Here is a 14,999-nt window from a genome sequence, read left to right as displayed (position 1 = left end):
ATTTGAACCCCCCACTAGTATAAGTAATGCTAGGTCATACTTAGCCCAGGAAGATTTGTGTGACCTATGATGATTGTATTATTTTCTGGACAATATGCAACTTAGGCTGCCTACCCGCTCTGAGTTTGCCCAATAGCTAGACCCCAATGAGATTTGCCTACATACGGACTATATTGATCTTGGCCTATGACTACCTTTCCTTTTTTTTTTTTTTTTTTGATGTATTACGATTCTATAACATAACTCCCTGCCAACTGGCTCCCAACTTGCACTTGACCCTAGTGTGCTTTGCTGCACTTCTCATCCGAAGGGGCCACCAACCCATAGTTGCCTTGTTTCGGTGTTGCTATCAGATGAGAAAACACACCGTAGAAAAGGAACTATTCTACTTCAATTGCCTCCCCGATTTCAAACTTTCCACCTTTGGTAATTCGTTTATCCACAATTAGAAATTCAGGTTCTTCTTCGCCTCAGGGGACCCGAATTTTTATGGGCCCCACGTTTGGTCGACCCCTCTTGATGGTGATATCTGTCATCCTATCCTCCCTCATATATATATATATATATTGCTCCCCGTACTCTCTATTTAACTTTACATTTCTTTTCAACCTAGCAGCGCCACTTCCTCCCTTCCATGTATCCCCTAGAGCAAACCGCCTTTGAGGAGCTTCGAGTTGGTGCGTACCAAGGGATTTTTTTCCACTCTGAGCTGCTTAAGGAGTGAGTCCTTGTGGAGTGTAAACTTAATCTTGTTCCACCTGGTCTTTGCCTCTCATAAGCTTTCCAATAGTTAATATACCTGTTTTATCTAGTCCTTACCCCCCTTTCTTTTTAGGTATGAATTGGAATCGTTTTGAGAACATGCTTTCTCTAAAGAAAAGGAAAAAGGCGAGTAAGAAGAAGAAAAAAAGGCTCACCAGGTGGGTCCTCTCAAGTCCAAGATGTCACCGCGACGGATGATGAGCATCTTCCAATCCAAGCATCACCACCTGTCGTCGTTGCTTCTGAGTTGGGACCAGTTTTGCATGACTCTATGCTTTTTGGTTATGCCCTTCGATGTACTGTACCTTCGGAGTACACTTTGGAGTTGAAAATGATGCTCCCTGAAAGCCTTGCTACTTATGCTCGGCATACTGCTTACCAAGTAGCCTTTCGATATTGTTTATAAGTTTATTTTACTGCTCTTTACTTCATACTTATGGTTTTGTTGTTATTTTAAGCTGGTAGCCATAAACTTTACCACGGAAAATAAGGTGGCTGAGATGTATCAGGTATCCGCAGAGGTAATGGAATGGAACCTGGTTTTACAGAAGGACTTGAACGATGCTGCTGCCTGAGGGAAAGCTCTCCAAGGAGATTGTTCGGATTTGGAACGAAGAGCTTCCTGTTGCTGGTAGTGCTGCTACTAGTGACGCGGTGTCAGATTACCGCAATTTTGACCAGTTTGTGGTGGATAACTCCAGTTGTACCGAATGGGCTTCCAGAGGTGCCAATAACAGGTCAATACCATGCATCCTAACCTTTGCTTGACCGACGTCTCTTTGCTCGGTTACGGTAATGAGAGTCCTCCATCCGGGGAAGAGGTCGAAGGGGATGATGGAGAAGGCAGTGAAGCTGGTGACTGAAAGATTCATACCAAAATTTTATTGCTATGTAACTTTTATGTGATTTGCTTTTGAAGTATACAAATTTATGAATAGTACTTTTTCAACATTTCAGAGTTCGATGTGTTTTTAATCTCGTTCCCTTCTAAGTCTTTCAATGTGTATGCCCCTGGCTTGATTTCCGTTGCTATCTGGTATGAACCCTCCCAGTGGGGCTTCAACTTGCTCAGTCCGGGTTCTGCAGGGTTGTTTCATACACTTTTTAGGACTAAATCTCCTATCTTAAAAGTTTGCACTTTTACTCGGGCGTTATAGTATTTGGCTATTTAGCCACCATCTGTTAATAAGTCGCAACTTTGATTTGTGCTTGACTCTGCATCTCTTCTAATAGACCTAACTTTGCTCTTAATTCCTCATTGTTCCCTTCTTTGTTGAAATGTTGTCTTCGTCGAAAAGGGATTCCTATCTCTGCAGAGATGACGACCTCTGCTCTAAAGGCGAGTTGGAAATGGGTCTCCCCCATAGTTGTTCGTGGGGTTGTATGGTATGCCCATATGACCGACAGGAGCTCTTCTACCTACCTACTATGTGATGACTCCAAACACATTTTTAGGCCTTGCATGATCATCCTTTTCATATTTTCTACCTGCCCATTACTTTGCGGGTGTGCTACGGATGCAAAGAGTAGCTTTATACCAAGATCAGTGCAAAAGGCTTTGAAACAGTTGTTGTTGAATTGCCTCCCGTGATCTGTCACTATGACCTAAGGTATTCTAAATATGCAGATCACCGAAGTCCATACATACTTGGTGATGTTGCACTCTATACATAGGACAGATCTTCAAATTCTACCTATTTTGTGAAGTAGTGAATGGCCACCAGTAGGAACTTTCACTGTCCAGCTGCTTATGGTAATGACCCCAGAATGTCAAGTCCCTATTGGGCGAAGGGACACTGACTTGTTAAGGGTGATAGCGTGCTGGTTGGTAGTTGTGGTATGTTGGCACACTTTTGACACCCGTCGCATCGCTTTACTAGTTCGATCGCGTCTTTTCTCATAGTGGGCCAATAGAACCCTTGTCGCAGAGCCTTGTGGGTCAGAGCTCTACTAGCTAGATGGTTCTCGCATATCCCTTCGTGAATTTTCCTCAGTATGTATTCCCCTTCCTTAATACCTAAGCATTGTAAATAAGGTAACGTCGAGGATCACTTGTACAACTCTTGGTCTACAAGTATGTACCTGACTGCTTTCAATTTTATCCTTAGCAACTGCTTCCTGTCATCTGGTAGAGACCCTTCACGAAGATACTGTATCAAGACAGTCCTCCAATCTTCTTCATTTTCTTCTACTATTGCCACGTTAACGCTAACCTCCTCGTAAGTTGGTTTCCCTATTCTTTCTAGGTAGACAACATTCTCCCAATCTGGTTTTGAAGTTGAGGCTAATTTCGCAAGTGCACCAGCTTTTGTATTTACCACTCAGGGTGTGTGTTGGATGTCGAATTGAAGGAACGTTTGGATGTATTCCCGCACCCTCACTAGATATCTTTTCATCTTTTGATTTGTAGCTTTGAATTCACCTTTTACCTGTTTGACCACAAGTTGGGAATTGCTTGATACTCGAAGTTGTCCACTCTAAAAGATGCCGATAGTCGTAGGCCTGCCAACAAGGCTTCATATTCGGTATCGTTATTAGTTGTCGTGAGCTCCAACTGTAACACATACAAGATTTTAGAGCCATTTGGGGTCGTAATGATTAATCCCGCTCCTCCTCCAGCTTCATTGGGTGACCCGTCCATGTGTAACACCCAAACATCTGACTCCTCTGACTTTTTCCAGAATTGCTCCACCATGAAATCAGCTAAGACCCGAGCTTTAATTACAGGCTTTGGCTTGTAGTGGATGTCAAATTCCTCCAACTCAATTGACCACCTTATCATCTTTCCTCAGGTTTCTGGCCGTTGAAGGATTTGCCTTAGTGACAAGTTGGTTAGCACAATCACCTCGTGCATCGCAGATGATAGCGAAGGCTGCCTTCTCTATTATAGTATAGTTGACCTCTGCTCCTCGTAACACTTTGCTTGTAAAGTATATAGGATTGTGTTGCTTGCCTTCTTCCCGAACAAGGATTGCACTTACCACGTGCTGAGTAGAGGCTAGGTATAAGTAAAGGTCTTCTCCAGTTTTTGCTTTTGTCATAAGGGGTGGAGAACCAAGATTGTAATGACTCGAATAAAAATGGAATTTAAATAATAAAGAGGGAGGGAAATGGAAATAGAAACAGAAGGAGGCAGCAGACTTCGTCGACGACATTGCACTTTGGGAGTAATAACTGAGGAATTTAGGTTAATGACTCGTCGATGAATACAAGGGATTCGTCGACGAGGATAACATAGAGCCTCATCGATGAGGGTGAGTTTCGTTGACGAGAGGATACCGAGATGGGTTTTTGGACAACTCTGAATTTCGTCGACAAAGGGGAGAATTTGTCGATAAAGAGCCTTCTTGACCTCGTCGACGAGGTGACGTGGCTTGTCGACGAAGGTTAGTGTATAAATAGCCCGAACTTCATTTTTAAGCATAATTTTCGGCACAAAACCCTCTCTCTCTTCTCCCTTCGGTTCTCCACCTTTCTCTCTTCGATTTCAGGTTGGATTTCCGCCAGTTCGAGGATTTGAAGTCACTACGACGCTCTTGGAGAAGTTCTCTGCATATCTGCCGGAGTGGATCGTCGGTGGAACTTCGTTGGAATTCATCCCTGAGTTAAGGTAAGACTTTTTATTCAAGATTTGGTCTTTCTATAGTTGAAGGAAATGATGTACTCAAATAAATACTTAAGTTTAGTTATGAGAATTATCATTTTTAGGGTACTGCTTAGGGTTTCCTACGGGTGTAAGACCAGTATTATAGAGGAGCTTTTCAGTTTGCTAGGTAAGGGGATAAATTAAAACAGTTATTTTCTATTGAAATTACTATTATTTAATAGTAGAATAATTTTCAGAAAGCATATGATTATATGTGAGTATAATTGAGAAAATGTAAGTTTGGGAATATACTGCAATTGTACTAGAAATGTGATTTCAGAACGGAATATACGGTTTCATTCAATTCGTGTTACATGAATATTATTTTATATATATATTATACCATGTTAAGTTAGATTTACAAGATAAAGCATGTTCACAAATATTTTCGGGAATAACATGATAACCACAATACATTATGATTTCAGAATAAATGATATGTTCGGCGCAAGGCCGTAATTGATGTTTGGCGCAAGGCCGTAATTGATGTTTGGCGCAAGACCGTATTTACTCATGTTATTCGGCGCAAGGTCGTATTTATTCATGTTTTCGGTGTGAGGCCGTAATTATTATGTTAATATAAAGTTTAGAAATGCTATTATTTGATTTACGATAAACAATATATGTTTATGTACTATATGTTATTAGAACCCGGATGTTAGTTTAGTTTAGTTTTAGGAGTATGGTACCGTAGCTTATAGATAAGATATCTATGATTAAATTGGTTTTAACCACCCCACGCGGGGGTGAGAGATGGATAGTCGATGTGACTTTCAATGTAGAGTGTAGACGTCCATCTAGCAGTCTGGACCAGGGTGTGGCGGGCCCATCGTACTTACAGACATTTTTGACTCTGCAGTGGTCAGCTAACCATTGTCGGGGCCCGCCTTCGGGCTGCACAACTCGTCATGGGGGGTAATACATGACATCGGCTAACTATACATCTTTAGTAGTTTTCAGTATTATAGATTATATCAGATAATACATGATTAGTATGATTACTTGGAAGTATGAAATTATATGTTTAACTAACCATATTACGATTTATGCTTTATGCTATATGAAATGTACGGTATATGTATTACAGTATAAATATTCATGTTGCCACACAGCTAATTTTAATTTATCTACCCTTACTGAGAGGTGTCTCACCCTAAGTTTAAATTATTTCAGGAAACCCGGAAAGACCAACGGGTCAGGGCCGCTGCTGAGTGAGTAGGGCTTCCCTGCTAGAAAGGTCAGTGTTGATCTAGGATCAAGAGATTTTTGTGGTATGATTCTAGGTTTATTTTGATGTTTTGGAGATAGTATATAAACACGGTATTTTGGAGGTGTAGTAGACTCTAGTATTATGAATTAGTGGGTGATGGTTGTGATTTACATTTACTGCTGCCTAGGTTCTGCTGTGCATGACAGGTGTCCCCACTACCTACGGGTTTGTGTTGACTATTTTATTTATTATACTTTTATTATATGAATATCTAAGCAGGACGTTACAAAGATACTGCTTAAGCTATTCGAAAGCCTTACCTTGCTCTTCTTCCTATTCGAATTCTCCCACCTTTCATAATACTTTAAAGAATGTCAAACACTTATTTCCTGAATAGGAGACAAACCTGCTCAGTGAAACAATCCTCCTAGTAAGGACTTGAACCTCCTTTTTCGTTTAAGGAACTCTCATCTCCATCAACGAGCGTATTTTGTCAAGGTTAGCTTCTATGCCCCTAGAGTTTCTTGCATTTATGGAAATCATTATAATGAGTGGGTCAACTTATGGTCTCCCTATTAATGAGGATATTTTTTGGGTATATCACTTTTAATTTTTTTTTGAAAAAATAATTTGTCATGCTAATGTCAATGGGTTGAGACAAATTGATTAGATCGGTTGGACTCGTCAATTTGAGAAATTTGATCCGGGGTCTATTTACTAGTTTGATTTTCAATACATCATACTTAATTTGTCAATTTTCTCGACTTAATTTATTAAATTGATATGATATCCTATCAAAATTGAATAAAAGGTAACAATATCCTTTTATCAAGGGTAGAATTTATTTATTTATTTTTCACATAAACATAATAATTGACTAATTGTTGATTGATATTCACTTTCTCAATAAAATTAAATTTTAGGGACTTTTGTGATAATTTTTAAAAATTAAAGTTACGTTTGGTTTGTGAAATGCCCATTTTTAAAAATAAATTAATTTTAATTGATTAATTAAAATTAGTTATATAAGAAATAATGTTATCATTGAAAAAACTAATAATATGACACCTTTTATAAATTTATAATAAGAAATAAAAAAAAATTTGTTTTAAAAGTTTTCTATTCCTTTGATATTATATTTTGAATGGAAAAATTATGAATATATAAAAAATAATTATCCTCTTTATTTTTAAAATTTAAAATATATTTTATCTTATTCCTAAAATAGATATTCTATTGAAACAAAAAGTGAGTAACAAGTGTTACATTCACAAAACTTATTTATTGTTACTGAATTTTATTCTTACTTTTATTCGAAAGAAATTGTATTTACAAAAGACAATTTCAAAATTCATAAAATACAATTTATCGGTCTTCACTCTGCAGCCCTGCGCAGCTCGCCCGTGGAAGAACCCAGCACGCCGTCTCCGACTCTCCTAGAGCCACGGCAAAGCAAGCTTGAGAGAGAGAGAGAGAGATATGCAGAGGTTAAAAGCTTTGGTGCCAGTGAGGTGTTCGTGTCAGGGACTTCGTTTTCTCTCTCACGGTAGAAGCTTTTCTGCTCAAGCTCAGGCAATCTACCCTCAAGATGATGATCTCCAAAACCAGGCAAATTTCTCAACAATTCCCATCTCTCCCTCTTTCATTTGTTTTTTGATTTTTTTTTTGAAAGTTTTGAAATGAACCCATCAACCCTTTTCTAAAAAATTTCTTCTTTTTCAGGTTTTAGTAGTAGGAAGAGCTAATTCAAGAGCATCTATTCTGAACAGACCTTCAGCTCTCAATGCTCTCACCATATCAATGGTTTGTTCTTGACTCTCCATTACCATTCCCTTTCCTGGTTGGATTTATGTTCCTCGTGTTTTTTCAGTTCGTGCCAATGCAGCATTGGAAGTTTCTAAATGCCAAATGATTTCTACAGGCTGCTCGGCTTAAGAGATTGTATGAGTCATGGGAAGAAAACCCAGACATTGGATTCGTCATGATGAAGGTAATTCATTGATATTCAAAAGTTATTTTTTCAATTTGCTCGTTTTTTTTTCATCCTTAAAGAAAAAAAAAAAAAATGAGGTTGTCTCAGTGGGCATTTTTTTTTTGAAAATATCACGACGTGTTTTTGAATTTCCGAAGGATTCAATATGATTTCAACAATGAATGTGACAAAGAAAGTATAACATTTATCTTTCTGCTATTTTGTTTCCTTTAACAGAAAAAAACATTGGAGTTTTCTTTGGCATTTCGAAATATTTCAAAATTGAAATTTGTGAAGTCTTTCTTTTTCAGCGATTAATTTTCTATTTAATGTTCAAATGAAAACAGCGCCCTTGCTTGTTCCAACGTTGGTAATCCTTCCAGTCTTAAGCTGCCATTTGAATTTCTTGTAGGGCACTGGCAGGGCTTTCTGTGCTGGTGGAGATGTGGTTGCTCTCTATCATTTGCTGAATGAAGGTAGGTCACCTTTTCACTGTTTCTTTCAATTTTGAAAATCCAGCATTTCAAGACTTTTCAAATTGGAAAAGGTGATAAACCAACCCCATAGGTTCATTTACAGTTTATGCAATAACTGCATTTGATGATTCTCATACTGTTTAATTTGAGTTCAGTTGTTTCTTGAACTGCCCTTTTTATTATTTTCCCATGTTATTTCTAGTACAGCCGATTAGAAAATTTCATGCGCTTGCTGGTAGAGCAGCTGGAAAATAGATATTAGAGAGGATACTGTTTGTGCTGGTCATGCTTAGACCAAGCTTGCAACTGGATTAGACAAAGTTATTCAGTTTACTACTTTAAAAAGATATATGTACCAATCGCAGTTGGTTGGAGAATTATGGTTGACCTTATCACTGCAGAATCTGAATGGGAATCTGTTGTTGGATCTTGTTTCTTTTTTGCCCCTGTACCGGTGCCTTGTGCCTTGAACTGGACTAAAGTTTGCTAGTCCCCATGCACTAAAACTCTGACTCTTATACTGTGGTAAACTGTGAACTTAAGTATCTTTTTTCAGTGTTATGCCTGGTTTCTGATTTGGAAGCAGTTAAAACTTAGTGGCTTGTGTATTCATAATTGTGGACTTACAGGTACAAACTGAATGGTGTTGATCCTGACATTATACTCAACTTTGCGTGCAGGGAAAGTCGAAGAATGTAAGACATTTTTTGCGACACTATATAAGTTTATATACCATCTAGGGACATATTTGAAGCCACATGTGAGTGCATAACCTATCTCAAGCTTTCTATTCAAAATATAAAATAAGCTTACCTCTTGAGCTTTCTCATGCTAAATTTATGTTTTCCTCGGACCATCAAACATCTCTTGTCATCCTTTTAATGCTCCTTGAGCATGAATATTTGAAAATCAAAACTTTTTAGTTAGTTACAACCAAACCCAAGAAGATGTCTAATCTTCATGTTGAGAACAAGCCTTGGTTGTTTTTCGTTTCTTTCTTTCTTTATTATCATTATTTCTTTGCCTAAGTGTGGTGTACTTAAAAGGAAATTCTGAATATGACTTGCATTCATTAATATATCAGCTGGTATATCTTGTTTTAGAGTCCTAATTCTTTTGTTGAACTTAAAAATGGTAACTACACAATGAAGTTACGGCATTTGAGGATACAACAACAACAAAACCAAGCCTTAGTCCCACTAGGTGGGGTCGGCTCATTCATATCATAGTGATCTGACAAATTTTACGTTGGCTGTCAGCTACCTAACGCAACCCTCCTCCTTTACCCAGGCTTGGGATCGACTGTGTGTGAAAAAATTAGGACATTGAGTGCATCACAGGCAGAGTTGCATATGAGGATATAAAAAATTATAATCATTTTGTACTATATTTCGAATACAGGAAAAAAAAGTTGTCAGAATTTCAAGGATGATTTGGAATTATGTTAAATGCTGTTAAATTTACACATAGGAAGTTGGCAAAATATTAAGCAATATGAACACTACTTTGATGGATTTTTATATGTTTTTTTGTTACTTAATAGTTTTGCTCTTGTGATGCACGATTAATATTCTGACTACTTTTTTAGGAGTGCCTCTTGTTGCTCAAGTGAGGACTTATTTGAGAATTTGGATTGGGGATCACTTTGTTAAGAATGCCTTTTGTTCCTCAAGTGAGGACTGATTTGAGGATTTGGATTGGGGATATTTCTGATTCTTTTACCACAAAATCTTTTTTCTCATAGTTGTTGAAAACCTCAAACTCATCTTCTTTCCCTTGAATAATTTTATTTGGAAGGCCAAGTTTTCAGATCAGGGCTTTCATGTGGACTCATGGTCTTAATAGGCTTAATAGTAATGATTTGTTGTAGGTGAGGGGCCTTGTAAGGGCTAGTGGTCTGGATATACGTACTGCGTGTTTAGAGTATACCTAATGACTATTTGTTTCTCAAGTTTTGTGTGGCTAAACAGCTTTGGGTCTATCTTTTCTTAATTTTTGATGAGGCATTGGTGCTACCATGGATTATTGACTCTTTTTTGTTGGTACAACAAAGAGGTTTTGGAAAGAGTAAGAAAGGGATGGTTCTATGGAGATTTTGGACTATGTGCATTGAAAGCACAAGAAGGAGATGGCGAAACAACTCCCTCACCTTAATAGAGTTGTTTATTCTTGCTTCCTTTTGTGCTCATTCTTTTGGGTTCAGGGATTGCAGGGGCACTTTATTGTAATTAATTTTTTTGTTTGTCATTAGGAGGATGTCTTATCCTCCATTTTTTGTTTTTATTTTTTTTCTCTCTTTTCTCCTACCAAAAAGAAAAGAAAGAAAGAAAGAAAGAAAAAACTACACAGGATTCTGAAAATTTAAGATAGATATAAAATTCATATCTTATCGAAAGATGCCCACAAAATAAAACTGGCATGATTGATGAAATAAACATAGAATCCATGCGCTGAAACGGAGAAAATCTGGCAATATATTTATAAACTAAGAAATGATTTGATGAATAAATATAGAATCTTGACACCAAAACAGGGAAAATCTTGATAATGTGTTTATAAATTAGATAATGAGACATTTCTCTTGTTCTTAGTTTTTATTTATTATTATTTTACACAGCCTTGATTTTTCAATTACTGCAAAATTCGTTATTTATTGCTAATTTCATTCTTAAATTATTTTCGGCATTCACACTTGACACTGATATTGGTATCTCTTGATATTCTGGACCTCTTTAGCGTCAAACATCAATGTTATTTTTTTTTTTTTTTTTGTTGAATGTGATTATTTATTGACTGGAAATTGTGATGAGGGCTTTGATCATCATGTGACGTTTTTATAGGTGGCTATCTTGGATGGGGTCACTATGGGGGGTGGGGCTGGAATTTCACTCCCAGGAATGTTTCGAGTGGTAACTGATAAAACTGTATGTGATTGCTGCCACAATCCTACAAAATGCTAGCATTGTTACCTCACATTGTCAACCCTATTTGTTTCTTTCTCTTTTGTGTGTGTGTGTGTGTGTGTTATTGATCCTTCTTGTTTCTCATTGCTATATCTCAATTGAATTTTTCATTAAGTGAGTAAAGCTTTGCTTTATCTTTTTTAAGCTTTTGCAATTTATGTATACAGGCATGCTCAACACACACACACACACACACACACATACACACACACACACATACACACACACTCACACACGCACCCACACTCACACTCACACTCACACTCACACTCATTATCCACTTATATTCTCAACAGGGTGTTGAGGATTCATCATTGCATTTTCTTGGCAGTAAAAGAAATTTTATTGAGGTAGAGAAGTAAAATATAGAGGATGAAGAGTCCTTGAGGCCAAAAATACAAGGAAGAAGGAAAACCAGAAAATTGAGATAACCTACTTGACAAACTTTTTCTTAAGTCCTTCCCATCATAATTAATGGAGCATATCAAATTTCCCAACTCTATCTGCCCTTATTTCTTCTTGCACTTTCCACAACCAAATCTTAAATCTTGACCTCATGGGACAGTCAATTTCAAGTCCATCTTCACCAGATGATCTTGCCAATCGAAGCTTAAATCTTGGCTTCATGGAATAGTCAATTTCAAGCCCATCTTCACCATAAGATCTTGAGCTTCATCATTGTTGTCACTTACCTTCATTTTACGCACGATTGAAGCCGGTGAAATGCCATCTCATGTGCTTCCATTTCCTCTTCTTTCCTAATCTGATTACTACAGGTATGAATATTACACTTTTTGCCATTAAAAGCCGCGATTCCTTCCAAGCCTATCATTGGAATCTTGAGCACATGAGAAATATTCTAAATGAAGCAGGAATTTCATTCAATAATAATCCATCATCACACACAAAAGCACTGTGTAATTCATTTTCCTCATCACCCCACTTTCTATTCTCAACTCAATTTCTCTACCGACAATTATGCTTAGTAGAAACATTTAAGAATTTCCTAGGGCAATCTTTAGATGGAGAATTTTCTGTTAATAAGGCTGAATGATCTCAATCTCAGACTTAATTGCCCTCATCAGAGCAGCATCTTTCTTAAAACCGTAGTTTGCATACCCTCCTGGACTTTCTAGTCATTTTAGAGAATTTGAAGTTTATCCTAGAATGGGCATGTTAAGATTTAATTAAAATGAATGACCTAACTTGAAGATAGGTCTCTCACATTCTAATGACAATAATACCCTTACTAACTCTCACTAATTAGCATACTAACACACACAATAATAATACTAAAAGACATAAATAACCTCTAACACTCCCCCTTAAGTTGGAGAATAAATGTCATATGCTCCTAGCTTGTTACAAATGAATTTAACACGAGCACCCCTCAATGCTTTGTTAAACAGATCAACAAGCTACATGTCCAACTTCACATAAGTGGTTGTAATGAGCTTCTGCACAAGTTTCTCCCGAGCAAAGTCGCAATCGACTTCAACGTGCTTCGTCCGCTTATGATAGACCGGGTTGGAGGAAATATAAAGAGCATCTTGATTGTCACACATCAAATTCATAGGTTGAGAATGAGAAATACCCAATTCTTCCAACATGTTCTTCAACCAGACAAGTTCACAAGCAGTGTGAGCCATAGCTCTATATTCTGATTCAGCCCTTGACTTTCCCACCATAGTTTGTTTCTTACTCTTCCTAGAAACGAAATAGCTACCAACCAAGATACAGTACCTGGTGGTGGATCTACAATCGAAAGTTGATCTAGCCCAATTTGCATCTGTATATCCATGGATACAAGTGTGACCCTGATCACAATATAAAAGACCTCTCCCGGGTGCACCTTTGAGATATCTCAAGATGCGAATTATTGTGTCCCAATGACTCCTCAGAGAATCTAGAAATTGACTCACAACACTTGTTGCAAAAGATATCTGGCCGAGTGGCTGTGAGATAATTCAACTTTCTAGCAAGTCTCTAGTATTGTCCAAGATTAGGTAGCAAGTCACCCATATCCAACACTAACTTGCTGTTAGGATCCATGGTTGTATCAATCAATTTAGATCCCAGCAAGCTAGTTTCATCCAACAGATCAAGAGCATACTTCCTCTCTGACAAAATAGTTTCGATATGAGTTCTAGGTACTTCTATACCCAAGAAATATTTCAACGGTCCCAAATCTTTGGTCTGAAACTTAGTCTGTAGAAAAAGTTAGAAAAACTCTGAATACCTTTACCATCATCACCTCCTCCTCAAGGTCACCATGCAAGAAGGCATTTTTCACATCTGATTGATGCAGAGGCTAGTGACAAGTAGTATCCAAGGAGATGAACAGACGTACTTATGTAAGTTTTGCAACTAGAGAAAAAGTGTTAGAATAATTATGTCCATACACTTGAGTTTATCCCTTAGTAACAAGACGGGCCTTTAGACGAGCTGCAGAATCATCAAGGTTGACTTTCACAATGTAAACCCTACAACAACCAACCATAGACTTGTCAGAAGGAAGAGGTACCAAGTCCCACGTACCATTGTAGCGTCCCTCTATCCAAAATGGGCTAAGGCTTCTGAAACAGATTTAGGAAGGGTAGTAAATGATAGAGTAATAACAAAACAATAATAGGAGGGTGATAAGGAGTCATAACAAACGTAGTTGGAAATGGGATGTTGAGTACATATGTGTTTACCTTTCCTAACAGCAATAGGAGGATCAACATCATGAGAAGTATGATTATCAGATGAGGAAAGCAAAGCGTGGTAGTAGAAGCTAGAGGGGAGACTCTTCCTTGGAGCCGCTGTTGTGAATACACGCACAAATTTGGATGATCAAGACGATGAGAAGGACTCAAACTACATGGAGACTCAAATGGTTGGTTGGGCAAGGACAGCAACGTAAAATATAGGAGATTAGGCAAAAGAAGAGACTCATTGAGCTCAGAAGTGCTCGGTGTTTGAGTGTATTAAGGTTTAGACTCAAAGAAGGGAACATCGGCAGAAACAAAGAAGCGATGCAGCACAAGACTATAACAACGATATCCCTTTTGAATATATGAGTAGCCCAGAAGACACATTTTATAGCACAAGGATCCAGCTTATCCACCCTAGGAGTTAGTTGATGAACAAATGACACACACCCAAATATACGAGGATGAAGAGAAAACAAAGGTGAATTAGGAAAGAAAATGGAGCAGGGAATTTCGTTGATCAGATAACAGTAGTAAGCGCAACATCATTCCAAAACAGTTTAGGTACATGCATTTGATAAAGTAAGGTGCGAGTGATTTCAAGAAGATGTCTATTTTTCCTCTCTGCAACCCTATTTTGTTGAGGAGTGTGGGCATGTGATGATTGATGAACAATACCAAACTGAGTCATATAAGTAGTGAATTGTGCATGGAAAAACTCTTTGGCATGATCACTTTGAAGTCTTCGAACTAGCAAGCCAAATCGAGTCTTTATTTCAGAACAAAAGGCACAAAATACATGAATTAACTAAGAACGATCTTTTAATAAAATAACCAAGTCATTCTTGAATAATCATTTGCAAAGGTTACAAAGTATTGGAAACCCAACTTAGACACAACCCTACAAGGATCCCAAACATCAGAATCAACTAAAATAAAAGGGCTTGCAGCCCGTTTATTGACCCGGGAAGCGAAAGGAGCACGATGATGCTTTCCCAACTAACAAGATTCGCAATCGAGACTAAACACAAAACTCAAACTCTTAACAAGACATTTGAACTTTTCCAATGAAGGATGACCAAGGCAGCAATGAATTTGGATAGGTGTGGCAGCAGTAGTGCAGGTGGTAGATGGAGATAGCGGCTCAAGGTGATACAGTCCACTAGCTTCACGCCCTTCACCAATCGTCTTCCTCGTCTTCAAATCTTAAATAACCACAAAATTAGAGAAGAATGTCACCTAACAGTTCATGAATTTAGTAATTTTGCTAACGAACA

The 14,999-nt window shown here is 37.8% G+C and overlaps 1 protein-coding gene across 1 annotated transcript in view; it reads left to right on the top strand.

The window, feature by feature from the left end:
* The first annotated feature begins 6,952 nt into the window (after positions 1–6,952).
* The window catches only part of LOC131151931 (small ribosomal subunit protein mS47), a 66,575-nt gene continuing 58,528 nt past the window's right edge, over positions 6,953–14,999 (top strand). Inside the window, exons 1-6 of the mRNA XM_058103435.1 lie at positions 6,953–7,226; positions 7,341–7,421; positions 7,540–7,608; positions 8,003–8,066; positions 8,747–8,826; positions 10,907–10,990. Coding sequence (XP_057959418.1) covers positions 7,098–7,226; positions 7,341–7,421; positions 7,540–7,608; positions 8,003–8,066; positions 8,747–8,826; positions 10,907–10,990 — 507 coding nt within the window. The 5' untranslated portion in view covers positions 6,953–7,097. The remainder of the gene's footprint in view (positions 7,227–7,340; positions 7,422–7,539; positions 7,609–8,002; positions 8,067–8,746; positions 8,827–10,906; positions 10,991–14,999) is intronic.

The sequence above is a fragment of the Malania oleifera genome, chromosome 3 (assembly GCF_029873635.1).
Source record: "Malania oleifera isolate guangnan ecotype guangnan chromosome 3, ASM2987363v1, whole genome shotgun sequence".
Taxonomy (NCBI): Eukaryota; Viridiplantae; Streptophyta; class Magnoliopsida; order Santalales; family Ximeniaceae; genus Malania; species Malania oleifera.
The sequence above is the reverse complement of the archived record's forward strand: the minus strand, read 5'-3'. Positions and strand labels throughout refer to the sequence as shown.